The sequence below is a fragment of the Prosopis cineraria genome, unplaced genomic scaffold (genome assembly GCF_029017545.1).
Source record: "Prosopis cineraria cultivar Desert tree isolate PC_DT_omini unplaced genomic scaffold, ASM2901754v1 PC13, whole genome shotgun sequence".
NCBI classification, from domain to species: Eukaryota; Viridiplantae; Streptophyta; class Magnoliopsida; order Fabales; family Fabaceae; genus Prosopis; species Prosopis cineraria.
This window is the reverse complement of record NW_026555344.1, coordinates 34,688,899-34,705,992: the sequence shown is the minus strand read 5'-3', so window position 1 is coordinate 34,705,992 and position 17,094 is coordinate 34,688,899. Positions and strand designations below refer to the sequence as shown.

The 17,094-nt window shown below is 31.8% G+C and overlaps 1 protein-coding gene across 2 annotated transcripts; it reads left to right on the top strand.

The window, feature by feature from the left end:
- The first annotated feature begins 1,849 nt into the window (after window positions 1-1,849).
- On the top strand, window positions 1,850-14,957 carry LOC129290490 (cytochrome P450 CYP82J17-like). Of its 2 annotated transcripts, XM_054927275.1 has the most exons (3): window positions 1,850-2,495; window positions 2,562-2,902; window positions 14,137-14,957. In XM_054927275.1, the coding sequence occupies exons 1-3, from the start codon at window positions 1,940-1,942 to the stop codon at window positions 14,776-14,778; spliced, it is 1,539 nt and encodes a 512-aa protein (XP_054783250.1). In that variant the 5' UTR covers window positions 1,850-1,939; the 3' UTR covers window positions 14,779-14,957. The 2 variants fall into 2 exon arrangements, with proteins under 2 accessions (XP_054783250.1, XP_054783249.1); XM_054927274.1 differs by having other exon boundaries at window positions 1,851-2,902; window positions 14,137-14,956.
- The last annotated feature ends 2,137 nt before the right edge of the window (window positions 14,958-17,094 follow it).

Sequence of the window (17,094 nt, the reverse complement as noted above, 5' to 3'; positions counted from 1 at the left end):
AAATTTTTGAATGCTCAAATTCTCTACTCCTCTAGTTCAATTTATAGGGTAGGGAAAGAATACAAAGTTTAGTTTTATTTATAGGGCACTTACTTTTTTTTCTCTTATTAAATGTTTTAAATAAAAATATTAGTAATAAAATTTAAAAATATTTATTAAGGATAAAAGTAAAAATTTGTTAAGTTTTAAGATAAAGTTAATAAATTTAAGATTTTTTTATTATAATAAAACATGCTGAAAGTGTTTTATAAATAGGATTAAAGAAAGGAAGTACTATTCAAACATAAAATGAGAATGTTGGGACATTAATGATTTGTAGCTAATTTATATTTGACTGTGTTACCCTTCATTATTTTGTCATCTCCTCATGATGATATTAACAAGCATACTTTTTCATCATTAATTTCAAGTATAATTTTAAATGTGACATCTAATAAAGGGATGAATATAGTTCATGATTCAATTAGAAATTGAATTATACATTATATAGATTGAACTGTTAATTATGTAACTATTTAATATTAATAAATGTTAAACTATTTATTATATAATTTTTCCAACATATTAAACTTTACATTTTTTATTCTTAATATGTTATTTTATATTTTTTAAACATTTCTAATATATTATATTTGTATAATAAAAATTATAAATTATCATACATCAATATTATTTTTGTTTAATGTATATTCAAAAGTATATTTCAAAAGTACGAATCATCATCAATCTAAATAACTTTTAATTTATCAAATTAACTTTTAAAAAATTATATCTAAACATAAATTTTGTTACAGCAAATGACTTTCAATGAACTAATTTTTATTAAATGAACTTTTAATAAACTCAAAACTAAATAATTTTCAGTTTACATCTAGCAAAATCACATTTGAGGAATTCAACTATTTGTTGAATTTGGAAAAAACATCCTAAATATAGTTTGAATGTATTTTTGAAAGTTATTTAAACAGGCCTTAAATCATCGCTAAAAGATATGTATACATTTCGTAATTAAATGTGCTTTAATTTGCAAATATTGGAGGAGGACTTGAGTTAAACTTATTCCATATCTAAGTTTCCATCCAATAATTTACAATCTATTTTGTGTAATTTTTGCATAATTTGTTCATATGACCGTTTTTTTTTTTAACCAGCGTTCATGTGACGTATTATTGTTGCTTATGTGTATGAGAGACCACCTATACAAGCTCATGATGTAAGAGATAACACCCTGCCTAGTTGTAGTTGATAATTGATGGCAAACAGAACAGTGTGACTAGTTGATTTCGAACTTTGAGGATGTAGCTGTGTTGGTGACAGAATTTCTAGTAAAAAAGGGTCCCAATCTACTTTAATCCGGATTAATTTGGACCTAACTAAAGTCACCTATACTCAAAATGGAGCAAGTTTAGGATATTAGATGTAATGAGAATTATTTAAATTATCATTTTTTTTATTAGGCATCGTAAAAGACTTAAAAAGGCCGTCGAAAGTGATGAAATTTCGATCCCGTTTGTCAAATCAATAATCCCATTAGGTTCCAAGTCATCCTCATTTTTGACGCCTCATATGATCTCTTCAATGTTTAATCTTTCCGTCATTTTCTTACCCTCTCTTTCTTTTTGTTCAAGTAATGATCAAATTTCATTAAGATAAATGAATTAAAATACAAACTTTCTAGCATTATACTAGGAAGGAGATCTAGTTCAACTTAAAGGTGGTACATTCCTATTTCTTACCCTCTTCTCCTTATCCATCTCGTCCACCTGTCCTCCATTTGTGTGGCAAGTCGTTTTCCTCCATTTATCACGTACCTTTGAATTAGACAATATTTGCCATGTAATGGTCGTCGTCGTGGTCGTCGTCTTCTTCCTTTAATAAACGTTGACATAGCAATTGATACAAAAATCAAGGATTATCATCTTCTCAAAGCTTCAAATACATGAGAGAAACCATAATGGATCTTCTTTCTCTCCCAACAATAACAGCAATTTCAATCCTTCTTTTGTCACTACTTGTATGGATCATCAGAGCTCAGAAAAACTCACCAAACCACACAACCAAAGGCATGGTAGCACCAGAACCTTCAGGAGCCTTACCCCTTTTGGGTCATCTTCATCTTCTTGGAGCTCAAGCTCCTCTTGCTCACACCTTAGCTTCCTTCGCAGACAAGTACGGCCCCATCTTCACCATCAGACTCGGAGCCTTCCCTGCCCTCGTTGTTAGCAGCCAAGACGCCATTAAAGACTGCTTCACCACCAACGACAAAACCCTAGCCTGTCGCCCGAGATCCAGCCACGGCGTCTACCTCGGTTACAACTTCGCCGGGTTCGGGTTCGCGCCCGACGGCCCGTACTGGCGCAAATTGAGGAAGCTCGTCATGCTCGAGCTACTATCGGCTCGGCGACTGGAATCGTTGAGGCAAGTGTATGAATCTGAGATCGATGTTTTCATCGGCGATCTGTACTCGTACATCGTCGGAGATGGTAATAATAAAGGTAGGATTGTGATTAGCGAGTGGTTGGAGCGATTGACGCTGAACGTAATCACGAAGATGATTGCAGGGAAGAGGTATTTTGGGAATTTGCAAGATGTGGATGATGAAGAGGCACGTAGGGTTGTGAAGCTGATAAAGGATTTCATGCATATTTCTGGAGAATTTGTTCCTTCAGATTTGATTCCGTTTCTGGGATGGTTTCGTGGTGAAGGAAAGGTACTGAGATCGATGAAGAGGATTGCGAATGATCTGGATTCTCTGGCGTCAAGTTGGGTTGAAGAGCATCGTGTGAAGAAGAAAGAGTTCAGTGAGAAGCAGGATTTTATTGACTTCATGCTTTCTGTAATTGAAGAAGACGACTCTGCCTTGGGCCATACACGCGACACCATCATCAAGGCAAATGTCTTGGTACGTTTTTTCTTGCTTGACTTTTAAACCATCATTAGTTGACGGGAAAAAAAAGTATTTTTATGTGAATAATTCTTCTTAAATTTAGGATTTTTCCCCTGCAATTTTCCATGATCCGTCGTTAATTAACAGAAAATTAATAGACAACGGTGTTAAAATTCGCATAATTTTAAAAAAAAATTATCGTAAGCTTTGAAAGTCAACGGATTATTTATGCATGACTTAGAGAGGATTTTTATGCAATTCAGAAATTATTAGATGTTTTAAATTTCAATATTGTAGATTTTCCAAAAAAATGAGAAAATATTATTCATCTATTCAGACATTTTTTAAAATGTAATGTTAAAAAATATAAAACATTTTATGTCATGATTAATATGATTTCTTCAAAAACATTTTTAATTAAGAGTGTACTTAATAAGATATTTTTAATTGAGACACTCTATTAAATAAAGATAAATATGAAAATAGTATATAATTTTAAAAATAATTAATTAATCTATTGAAAGGTAATTTGCTTAAAAGTATTTTATAATATTCAATGAAATATATATTTTATATTTAGTTATTTATTTATTTTTGGTAAACTTGTGCTTCTAATATGAAGGAAGTGGGGTAATTGTTTATTTAAAAATTAGTTCATCATATACTAACTTAGTGAAAAATAATAGAAAAAATCACAATTAGGTCGTCACAAAACAAATTTAATTATTGAGAGGTTCTAAAAAATACATAAAATACTTTTAAACCTCAAATTCTGCTTATTTATAAATTGATAAAGTGTATTTACAACTTATTTGTGTGAGAATTTGCTTTTGGTTTTGTCAAGTTATCTTTAGGAAAAAGTTACTTTAGCTTTTGTTAAAAAATATCTTTAATTTAAATAAGTCAACTTTTAAAAAAGTTGCTTTTACTTTTGTTTTTTGCAATGTTCACCTTGATATTATCAGGATAACATTTTAATATATGGTTGTGATAACCATGATTAATTAATCCTTAAAAAAATTATCACAACTCAAAGGTTTATAAATAAAATAGTTTAAAATGATGAGATCTCAAAAAAATTCTTTTTAAAAAGATGTTTGAGTTTAAATTATAGTTTAAAATAAATTATATGAGATAACAAAAGCATGAAAACCATAAACAACTTTTAAAAACAATAACAGAACAATATGAAAAGTACCAGAATTTGCCTTGCCTGTCGAGGTGGATGGCATAGAGTAACTTTGTCCCTCTTTGTGCATTGTGCCATGGCGTTACTATCATGTGCTGTAGCGCACGCTTGCTATCATGACAACATTCCAGACTAAACTTTAGAGCACGCTGTTTTAGCATTTGACGTTCGATTTGAATGGTTTAAGTGTCTACATGTAGCTATTTGAGCTCTTTAACTATTGGCACTGGTTTTGCATCTAAATATTCAACCATTAAAAAGTTAGACATCTGAATCTAAAATAGTCCATTTTCAAACCATAATACACAAATGTGTCAAAAACTCACAAACTAGTGTCAATAACCTTGAAAATACTTAAACCAATTCAAATGGACCACACACAACTTCAAAGGCCAAATATATCACAACAACAGTAGTCCAAACACATATTGACCACTAAATCCATCACTCCATAATGAATTTAAAGGGGATAATTTCATTCAAAATAACATGTTATGGCCATTCCCATATACAAAACATTACAACAGCACTTGCACTAATATCTCGACCACTCACAATCATTTAATCACAGGCACATCAATTGTAGGTCGAGATACGCATATTATACAAATTTTCGTATAAGTAACTCAAAATATGTATGAAATCTTAAGTTGGCATAAACTTCATATCATATTTGTTACAAAACCAAAACATGAAATGGAAGAGTTATACAAACAAAGCTTTTCACTCTTTTATAGCATATTAAATTTTTTTTCTTGCTTGACTACTTTTAGTTTTTAAACCATCATAAGTTGTGGGAAAAAAATAATTACTTTTATGTGAATAATTCTTCTTAAATTTAGGATTTTTTTTGTGTAATTTTCCCTGATCCATTAATAAATTAATTGAAAATTAACGAACAACGGTGTTGAAATTCACATAATTTCTTTTAAAAAAGAATTTATCATAAGCTTTGAAAGTCAACAGATTATTTATTCACGACTTAGAAAGGATTTTTATGCAATTCAAAATTTTTTAGATGTTTTAAATTTTAAAATTGTAGATTTTTCCCCCCAAAAAATGAGAAAATGGTATTCCCTTATTTAATATTATAAGATATTTTTTAAATCACAATGTTAAAAAATATAAGACATTTTGTGTCAATTAAAATATAATTAATAAGGTTTCTTCAAAAACACCCTTAATTAAGAGTGTAGTTAATAAGATATTTTTAATTGAAACACTTTACTAATTAAAGATAAACATGAAAAGAGTATATAATTTTAAAGATAATTAATTAATTTATTAAAATGTAATTCGATCAAATAGTATTTTATGATATTGAATGAAATATATATTTTGTATTTATTTACTTTTTATGGGTAAACTTGTATTTTTAATATGAAGGAGGTGGGGTGATTGTTTGTTTAAAAATTAATAGACCACATATTAAGTTGGTGAAAAATAATAGGAAAAATCACACCTAGATCCCAAAAACAAATTTAATTACCAAGAGGTCTCATAAAATGCACAAAATACTCTCAAATATTAAATTATACGTATTTATAACTTGATAAAGAGCATTTACAACTTGGGTATGAGTTTAATATTAAATTATCATTTTCCTTTGCTAAGTTGTAAATGAGCAAGATTTAGGATTTGAGAGTATTTGCGTATTTCATAGGACCTCCTAGTAATTAAATTTGTTTGTGGGACCCTAGGTGTGATTTTTTCAAAATAATGTTCTTTTCATTTTCAAAAATAAGAAAAATGATCAACTCGCACAGTTTAAAAGTTGATTAAATGTAATAATTATGACTGAAATTAAAAGTTTCAATTGAATTATTTCAATGATTAATTAAGAAAATTTGTCTTATAAAAATAAATATTTAACCAAATTTGTCTTGAAATTTATAATTTTTCTTATAAAAAAATAAGGAGACATTTTCTCATATAATAAAAAATAGAGTGAGTATATAATATAAATTGAACCGATGTTACTATTACATTATTATTATCATCATTTGAAGGCAGATGTTTGTATAAGAAGACCTATATTGCTTGGCCTTTCTTGTAGTCTTTCGTCTACTAAACCATTCCTTATCATCGTTAAAATTATCCTAGAATTCACAATCACATTCAGGTTCACATATGTCTAGAACACAATCCCATATAAAGTAACCATTAACATAGGATCCATAAATTGGCTTGCCTTCTTTTGTGAAGAATTCAATAAGAGGATTACACTTACGTTGAGCAAAAGCCGATGTTATAGTTAGGATCTTGCCCAAAGACTGGCCTACTTCTTGGTACCTAAGCCTTTTAAAGACTGATTTGACAGTTTTGTTTGGCAACCTATACAAAATAGGAGGATCTTTTGTACGTATGTCTTGTTGGTCAAAGTGAAACTTCTTTTCATAATTGTTAATCCACTTTAATGGTTTTGATCGTGTTAGCTCCTCTCATGGTAGATGTCTCAGGATTTGAATCATAGAGGATTCACTAACTTGTTTAGCTACCATATATAGTACATCCTTAATTGAGTTAGGGAAGTAAAGATCAAGCGAATGATTTTGCATTCTATAAACAATCTGGTGGTGTGAAGTAGCCATGATGGATCTCTATTCTTGTTTTGCTTTGATTATCTGGATTTGAACTTTTAGTTTGATAGAAAGAGTCAAATTTGTCAATTTAATGTTGAAAGCAAGAGCTATGGCATTACTAAGAGTAGTTAGCAAAGTTCTAATCAAGGCATTACTGTATATAGTGTAGTTGGTGTCTAATAAGGCAATCCTAGTTGTAACAAAAATCCCCTTTTTACCATGAATGGTTAAGATTAGGTGAATGGCTCCAACATGGAGGTGTGTATATCCGTATGATTTATAGGTGTTGATTAAAGGCTAAAGGATCTTAAGGGTTATGTACTATTCAACAGAGGTGGCTTGAAAGCTGTACTCCTCTACTTGAAAGCTGCACTAGTCAAGCTTGGAAGTTTGGACAACTTCTTTAGCTTGAGGACGTTGAGTGGAAATTAAGGATTTGATTCCTTAAGTCAAAGAGTCAAATTTATGATAAAGGGTGTAAGGGCTAAGTTTATATTTTGGATCATTGCATTTTCTGATAAGGTGGTAAACTAAACTAGATTTTCTATCTTGTTGGAGAGGGTTTGTTTTATCAAGGAAAGAAGACAGTCGAAGGAAAAAAAGGAAGATGAATTGGGTTAGAGGAAATAGTCAAGGTTTCTAGTGTCTTACTAATATTTTTTGAGTTCTACTTATGCAACCTCATTCCTTTGTCAATAAGATTATGGCTCTGATATCATGGAGGCAAGTCGAGCACTACAGACCTAAAGATCCTTGTGTCTTTATATCTTGAGGTAATATTAATCTAAATAAGGCCTCTCAGTGCCATTCATAATCAAACATGGTCACTTTAAGATCTTCAAATCCCTTGATACATTAACCCATGAATATTTAAGCATAGTGATATGGTTTATACTCGAATTGTGGATAAATTTTTTCTGATGCATAAGTTTTTCAAAGAGGCAAGTGTAGAATATACTTGAATCTTTGCATGACAAAAGTAAAATACTATTGAGTCAAGCTTTCATAAAAGAAGAGAGGATTTAGAAGAGATACATAGGGGAAAATACACTGATTCTTATTCCTTAGTAGATAATCCTTATAAAATCTACCATACTACATAACCTAAACTCCCTTTTATATATGAAGAGAGGAGAAAGACAACACACACTATTCTTACATGTTTGCTAGTTTTTCTTAAAAGTAAAGTAGATGCGATTAAAAGCAAAAGCAAAAGTAAAAGCAGCTTTTTTAAAAGCTGACTTAACTAAAGTAAGGATATCTTTTGACAGAAGTTAAAGTAACTTTTGATAAATACAAAAGCAAAAGCTACTTCCTAAAAATGACTTGATAAAAGCAAAAGCAAATTCCTAGTGTGATAGAAGATGGGGCTTCATTACTTCAAATGCTTGTAAATACATTCTTGATTAAATGAGAGGTTAGAATATTAAATTTCTTCTTTTCTAAAGTGCTATGCTGATGTGTCTTCTTTCCACTCCGTTTCTTTGTCTTCTTGTTCTTTAGATAGTCTCGGGGTGACATATAGTCCTTTATTTCAAGAAATTATTAATAAAATTGAGATTTTATCTCGTATAGATCTTGGCTGCTTGGAAGAGGAAGTTTTGGGTCTTAAGATGGCTAGGCCTTATGGGTAATGGAAGCTTGTTCCATTCACATAGAGTATCTTTTTTGTAAAGCAATATTAGCAACCTATTCTGGCAAATGAATTTCTAAAGATGGAGGATCATCTGGGATGATAGGCTAGAATAGAATTAGACCAAGTGAACTATACTTAGGATTAGGGTTTGTGCTTGTAAAGTTGTTTAAACCACATAAAAAATCTTTTAACTTAGACAAAACTTCTTTTTTATGTGATGGCTAATCATGAGAGGATTTTTAAAGGTTAGAACCTTTATTATTAGTATCATAGAGGTAATGGTAAATTGATAACTGTGGGATAACAAATGCACATGCATAGAGAGGCTAAGATGGACCACATGTACCACAAGGCTTCTTCTAAGAATAGGACCTCATATAGGGAATGGTTAGATATTGAACTTGAATGTCAAAATATTCAAGGTGAGGATGGATATGGGTTTTGTGGAGGAAAAGGTGAAGTGAAAAGAATAAGCATCTTTTAACTAGTTGATGAACTTTAGAGATAGATGTAGGGTAGGAATTAGGGAGAAAACTAATTTTATTGGCATAATGTTGACGATAAAGAGAGGTTGGTGGTGAGAGGGTATTATGAGTAGGACTCTTTTCTGAGGTATAGTCAGGTAATCTGTAATGGTGTTGTGGCTTTTTTTTATATGACCAATTGTGAATTTATAGCAAACTAATCTTTCTATCAAAGGAGTTAGGTTTCAGGGAGTATCATTTTGTTTTGATCAAGGATTTTAAGAAATGATGTGTTACCCATTTCTACCATAAAATCGTAGGGGTTGAGAGGAAAGTTGAATTTTTCTATGTTATGTTTAATAGCCAAGACTTCCTCGTAAGCTATGTGATAATGCTTTTTAAAGGTTTTGAATGCTCTGTTAGTATGATCGCAATAATATCTTTTCATATTCTCCTTTTCAATAAGCACTGCTCCCCAAGAGTCATCACTCATATCGGTCTAAAGAATTCTTTATCATTTATCAGGAATCCTAAGTGGTGAAGGATGTTGAGATATCTGCATTAGATACTAGACAACATTAGTCTGATTGATTCCTCACGGTGGAGGATTTTTTTGTAATAGCTTGGATAATTGGCTAGTGTGATTGGACACATGAGGAATAAAGTCCCTAATGTAGTTTATGATTCTTAAGAATTGTTAAAGTTGAACCACAAATGATTTTCATCTAGAAAGTTTAGTAATTCTTAAGCAATATGTGGATTAGGCTGGTATTATCCAGAAGATCTTGCATTAGCATGACAAGAGTGCTCAAGGATGCATAGAACTAACCAAATCAGATAGGGCTTGCCAAGTATTCTATGTTGAGAAGAGAGCAGAAAAACAAGGAGGAAAGAAAAGCATGGTTATTGATTATAAACCTCTCAATTCTTTTCTTTAAGATAATAAGTTTCTGTTACTAAAGATTGACACTCAGTTAGTTCATTTAAATGGAACCAAGATATTCTCAAAATTTGATCTTAAAATAGGATTTTGGAAGCTAGGAATTGGTCTAACAGATCATTATAAGAGGGCTTTTTGTATTCCTAATGTCCAGTACCAATGGACAATAATGCTATTTAGATTTAAGACCGCTCCATCACTATTCCAGAAGGCTATGATCCACATCTTTAAGCCCATCCTCAATAATATTCTAGTGTATATTGGTGATATATTATTGTTTTTGGAGACTGAATAGGAGCATAAAGACCTATTAGCCCAATTCTTTAAGATAATCCAAATATATGGGATTATGGTTTTGGCTTGCAAAAGGTCACATGGGTGCAACCTAAATAGAATTCTTGGATATAATCATCCAAAATGGACTATACTAGCCCAGTCCACATATTGCTCAAGAATTATTGAATTTTTCAGGTGAAAATTTATTTGTGATTCAAATTCAACAGTTCTTGAGAATTGTAAACTACATCAGGTGTAACAATCACACTCCCCGAGCCCACTGCACTCAATGGTACCAGGTTCAGCCTCAACTTCGCTATGTAGGAGAGGTTAGAGGATCGAACCTGGGGAGGCTCCCTTAGCGCAGTGGGCTCGGGGGGGGGTGTGACTGTTACATAAAAGGCGCCTTTTATGTAACAGTCACACCCCCCCGAGCCCACTGCTGCGAGTGGTGGACTGGGCCGTGCTACCTCACGGCAACCTAGCCGGCTTTCCCCATGGTAGTTCATGGGTTATTCCCCGCACCTACTGCGCTAAGGGAGCCTTCCCAGGTTCGATCCTCCAACCTCTCCTACATAGCGAGGTTGAGGCTGAACCTGGTACCATCACTACTCGCAGCAGTGGGCTCGGGGGGGTGTGACTGTTACATCAGGGACTTTATTCCTCACGTGTCCAATCATACTAGCCTGTTGTCTAGGCTATTACGAAAAAATCTACCATCTTGAAGAATCAATCAGACTAAGGTTGTCTAGTATCTAGAGCAGATATCTCAACATCCTTCATCACTTAGGAGTACTGATAAAGAACAAAGAATTTTGTAGATCGATATGAGTAGTGACTATTGAGGAGCAATACTTATTGAAAAAGAAAATGGAAAAAGATATTATTGTGGTCATGCTAACAGAGAATTCAAAACCTTTGGAAAGCATTATCATATAGCTTACAAAGAAGTCTTGGCTGTTAAATATGGCACTAAAAAAATTTAGCTTTCATGTCAGCCCTATCACTTTATGGCAGAAATGGACATGTCATTCCCTAAAATCTTTGGTCAAAATAAAAAGATATTTCTTGAAGCCTAACTCCTTCGATAAAAAAGATTGATTTTCTTGCTATAAATTCACAATTCATCATATAAAGGGAAGCTATAACACCATTGCAGATTACTTGATTGTACCTCAGAAAAGAGTTCAATTCATAACACCCTCTTACCATCAACCTCTCTTTATAACACTGTGCCAAAGAAATTAGTTTTCCCCCTAATTCTTGCGACACTAGGAACTTTATCAAGTCATTGAATCTTTTGTCTTATGGAAGGTACCATTAAATAAGCAGAAGGTTTATCCCTTCTTCATTGTCCACTGTCTTTACAATTTGGATCATCAAGGGAATCTTTATATAGCTAATTAAAACTATTTATAAAAATCCTCTTGTAATTAGCCATCGCATGAAAAAGAAGTTTTATTTGAGTTAAAAGATTTTTTTTTGTGATTTAAACAACTTTATAGGCATAAACCCAAATCTTCAGTGTATTTCACTTGGTTTAATTCCATTTTAGCCTGTCATCCCAAATGATCCTCCAGCTCTAGAAATTCATATGCTAGGATGGGTTGCTAATATTACTTTACTGAAAGTATACTTTACATGGATGGAATAAGCTTTTATAATCCATGAAGCCTAGCCATCTCAAGACCTAGAACTTCTTGTTTGCCCTCCCTCTTCTCAAAGTTTACCCCTAGGTGTCCTTGGTGGGGCAAACAGTAGGACCCTTTAGAGCCCAATTTACTTAAGACAGGGTACGCTAGTAGTATAATCATCCCAAAGCCTTCCCAATGATTAAATTCTCAAGGGCTTAGTGTAACGCACACCCCTGGGGTTCAATCCTACAACCTCTCCTATAAAACAAAGAAGTAGGTAACATTGGTACCACTAAACTGAACTCAGAGTTTACCTCTAGGTTTCCTTAGTAGGGCGAAGAGTAGAACCTTTTTGAGCCTAATTTACTCAGGATAGCATACGCTAGTAGTACATCCTTCCTAAAACCTTCCCAATGATCGAATGCTCAAGGATTTGGTGTAACGCACACCCCTAAGGTTCAATCCTACAACTCTCCTATAAAGTAAAGAAGTGGGCAACATTAGTACCGTTGAGTTGGGTCAATTAGGCTATACTATTAGCGTACATTGTCTTAAGTAAATTAGGCTTTAAAGGGTTCTACTCTCTACCCTACTAGGGAAAGTTAGGGTTAATTTCTGAGAAGAGGAAGGGAGAACACTTGCTCCTCTAAATAGCTAAAATTCATATGAGATAGAGTCTCAATTTTATCAATAATTTTTTACAGCAAATGTCTCTTTCACCCTAAGATAGTCTAAGGAATAATAAGATAAAGTGGCAGAGTAGGAAGAAGACAACCCAACATGGCACCTTATAAAAGAAGAAAGCTAGTATTCTAACCTCTCATTTGATCAAGAATGTATCTTTAAGCATATAAAGTGATGAGGTCTCATCCTCTATCATGTGTGGAAAAGTATTTGTCAAGTGATCTTTAGAAAAGTAACTTTTGCTTTTGTATTTGTCAAAAGTTACTTTAGCTTTTATCAAAAGATGCCTTACATTAGTCAAGTCAGCTTGTAAGAAAGATGCTTTTACTTTTGCTTTTGCTTTTACTTTTAGTTACTTCTACTTTACTTTTAAGAAAAACTAACAAGCACGTAATAATGGTGTGTTTCGTCTTTTTCCTCCCTTTATCTATAAAAGGGAGTTTGGGTCATGTGATAAGGTAGAGTTTGTAAGGATCATCCATTAAGGAATAAGAATTAGTGTGTTTTCTCCATATCTCTCTTGTAAATCCTCTCTTCTCTTATAAAAGTTTGATTCAATAGTATTTTACTTCTATCATATAAAGATTTAAGTATGCCATGTACTTATCTCTTTAGGAACTTGTGCATAAAAAAATTTGACCATGATCCATGAGTGTGCATGAGCCATCTCACTACGTATAATGATCTATGGGTTGATGTAACAAGGAGTTGGAGATCTTAAAGTGGCCATGTTTGTCTAGGAGTAGCATTAAGAAGCCTTACTTGAATCAATATTACCCCAAAATATAGATATATAAGGATCTCTGGGTTTGTAGCGCACAGCCTACCCATAACAATAACAGGTAATAATTGACAAAAATACTAAATAATTAATTTCTAAAAAAATGAGATCCCTACAAGTATGACTATACAATAATTGAGGAAAGAGATCCAACAAGTGCAATTTAAGTCAAACATAAATTTGTTGTTGTTATTGTTATTGTTATTATTGATAAGGGGCAAAAGCCCATTATTGTTGTTGTTGTTGTTGTTGTTAGTATTATTATTAATATTATTACTGTTAAAACTAGTAATTATTGCCTTCTTTATACAGTGGGATTGACCGGTCAATAAATATTTTGGTGGAGAATTAATGTAGCCTTTGGACCTCATGAATCTTTTTAATAAATCTTATCTTGTCCTATCCAATTAAGATTAACTTTATTATACTTGATATGCCCACTACTTTCTTAGTACTCCCGTTCTTATTATATGATGTCTTCTAAAAGGAATTTTTAATTTTTAATATAAGGTATTTGATGAGGTAAGTAGCGTTACTTTATAATAAAGAGAAGAAAAAGTATAAAACTTTTTTATTCCATCACCCAAATTCTAGGAAATTTGGGGGTATTATCATCTCACGCCTAAATAATCTAAACCTTTGCTATATAGGATCATTATTAATATAAGACAAACTTTGAAAGCTCTTTTTTTTTACCCTTAATAGGGAACAAAATTAGAGTAATTAATTTTTTTTCAATTTTACCATCATTTATTTATATAGCTTGAATTCCAAGACAATAATTTATTATGGTTATTGATTGCAAATAATAACAAAATTGAAAAGTTATATGTGTATATATATGTGTGTGTGTGTATAATCTTAAGGATATAACTAACGTTTTTTAGCAAGTGTACATTTGATTAACTTTGTCTCATACTAAAGATCAAAGGAAGTATATAATTCAAATCTATCATATTTGCAATTATGCATGTGCCTTATTTTAAATGTAAGTAAAACATTTTCTTTATTAGCCACCGGACATGTTCGAAGATCCTGATATAAGGTTTATTTGAATATTTAGAGTTTGATCTTAGCTGGGGCAGACACAACCTCCATCAACTTGACATGGATGCTAGCCTTACTATTGAACAACAAACACGTCCTAAAGCGTGCCCAAGAGGAGGTCGATCATCACGTGGGCAAACAAAGATGGGTCCAAACTTTAGATATCAAAAACCTAATTTACCTTCAAGCTATTGTCAAAGAAACCCTAAGATTATACCCACCAGGTCCTCTCTTGGTCCCCCATGAAGCAACACAAGACTGTTGTATCTGTGGCTATTACGTCCCAAAAGGCACCAGAGTATTAGCTAATGTGTGGAAGCTCCACAGAGACCCAACCATTTGGTCACAGCCTGAAAAGTTCATGCCTGAGAGGTTCATCACAGAGAATGGAGATATTGACAATGAAGGTCACCATTTTCAGTACCTTCCTTTTGGGATTGGAAGAAGGGCTTGTCCTGGTTCGAATTTAGCAGTGCAAGTAAGTGTGTTGAGTCTAGCTCGTTTGCTTCAAGGGTTTGAGTTGGTGAACGTAGGTGGTGAACCAGTGGACATGAAAGAAGGCACAAGCATTACTTTGCCCAAGGCAACTCCATTGGAAGCTGTTCTAACCCCACGATGTTTACCTCATCAATATCAATTATTGTCGAAAACATCTTAACCACTGGAACAGGTTCCTACTGGTACTCATCTTGCCCTCGATCACATGGACAAGTGATCAATGATAAAAGAAAAATAAAGGGACAATGACATTCAAGGCCTTTTAAATTTATCCCAACAAAGGTCTATGAGTTTTGTTTTATATTAAAATACTGTCTTGTAAAGCATGTATATGTTATTAAAAACTAAATATTAACTTGTTAAGTTTCTAAGAAAATCCTAACAAAAAAATAAATTAAGGTTTAACTTTTAATAACACCATATACTTGTTTTCACATAACAAATCTGATGCAAAATTTATCAACCTTTATCGTGACAAATTTTCTTAAACGAGTCTTAACTAAAAAAAATTCTGCCCGTGCAAGGGCAAGAATAAAACTAGGAGGAGGGGAGCATGAGAGAATATTTTCCCTTTAATTAGCAGTACACCATTTTCATTCAACTAAATTTTCAAATGGTGAGTTTCACTAAACTGTATTGTATGCACGTGCTGTGTGCGTGTGTATATGGTGTATTATATACGTCTAGCAATGTTTAGTTTTTTTTTTTTTTTTTCCTTTCTCTCATCCATTCTTTTTTGGTTGGGTTAATTTGTGTAAAGCTTTGTTAAACTCCAAACTTATAATAAACGACAAAAATTGAAGAGGTTGTTTGCAAATCTCTGTACACAAATAGCTGGTGGGGTAAGTTGTGAAATATGTGGTGAGTTAGCTTCATTTTTTAATTTCATTTTATTTATATTATGATTTTTTTTATAATATATTAATTATGCGAAGATAAAATAGTAAATATTGTTATTGATTGGTCTTGCAAGTACACGGGAATGCTCATGGCAATAGAGAATTAATCCATAGTATTCCATAAACACACACACACACATAATTGCGAAGAGAAATTAAATTAAAGAACTAAAATTGCAACTAATAATTGTAAAAGCAATATGATAATCTGTGAGTTATTCCAATCAATAGAGCATATCAAAATTCATGATTTACATTATGGGATGACATATTCTCACTCATTTGACTGATATTAAGCACTATAGTGTCAACCATTAGGAATGTGTTCTAATTACCTTTTGATTTAACTTCATATTTATTAGATTCAAATTCACTCTTGTCTAACTCAATTATCTAATTAATATCAAAATTCAGGATATGCATTATGGGATGACATATTCTCACTCATTTAATTGATCTTAAGCAACTATAGTGCCAACCATTAGGAATGTGTTCTAATTACCTTTTGATTTAGCTTCATATTTATTAGATTCAAATTCACTCTCATCTAACACAATTATCTAATTAAGCCTTGAAATTATAATTTAAGTCAAGATGAATCTAAAAGCCCTCTCTTGACTCTTATTTACATTCATCTTTCTAAGTTTAGATTTGCTCTTCACCAAACATACATACCCACATATAATGGTGGCAAAACATAGGGATAGAAATAGATTAGGCTGAATTAAGCTTTTAACCAAATAGGCCTAAACTTAACTTGAAACTTGTATAATATTATTTTTCACGACTCAAGTATGAGTTTATCTAAAGCCCACCTTAATTTTGAAGTTTATTTAAAAGTTTATTTTAATGGGAATCTTTTAAATAAACTTACATATTAATTTTAAACGTCTTAAATTTATTTTAAGACTATTAAAATTTACATTTATATAATATGATTTATCAATTCCAATACATAGTGTGCATTTGATTTTTAATTTACATTTAGTAAAAATCTATTTCGATGATCTAACTATTAATTGGATTTGACAAAATGACATCTCATATGTGATTTAAATATACTTTTGAGAATTATCCAAACAAGCCCATACTAATTAAGATGATTTACCAACTATAATACAAAAACAAAAAAATGACATTAAAATTAATATATAAATTTAATATGATTGAAAATATAATTAAAAATAAAAAAAATATAATAATGTGTATATAAATTATATATATATAAAAGCTGGCTTACTAGGCTTATAAATTAAACCTTATAAAACTAAGTTTAATTTATTTAATTAAACATGCCAAATTAAAAATCTAAACTAACTTGGGCATATTTAACAAACAGGCAAGGTTTACTTGAAAGCCAAGTCATAAATTCCTATTAGAGCATGACCTATTTCCACCACCTTAGCCATAATTACAATCCAACGAAAAAAGCGAATAAAGATAAATATAATTGATGGATCAAACCGAAGAATAAAGAGAAAGTCAATCGTTATGGCTAATTAGACTTCTCCACATCCATGATTGAGCTTCACACAAAAGAAATTAAACACGTTAACAGTACGAAATTCTCAAATCAT

What these genes read in the sequence shown, in the direction of transcription:
- LOC129290490 (XM_054927274.1), top strand. Translation starts at nt 1,940, where the DNA reads ATGAGAGAAACCATAATGGATCTTCTTTCTCTCCCAACAATAACAGCA. An exon ending in TCATCAAGGCAAATGTCTTG is followed by an intron (nt 2,903 to 14,136) that starts GTACGTTTTTTC and finishes TTGAATATTTAG; the next exon opens with AGTTTGATCTTAGCTGGGGC.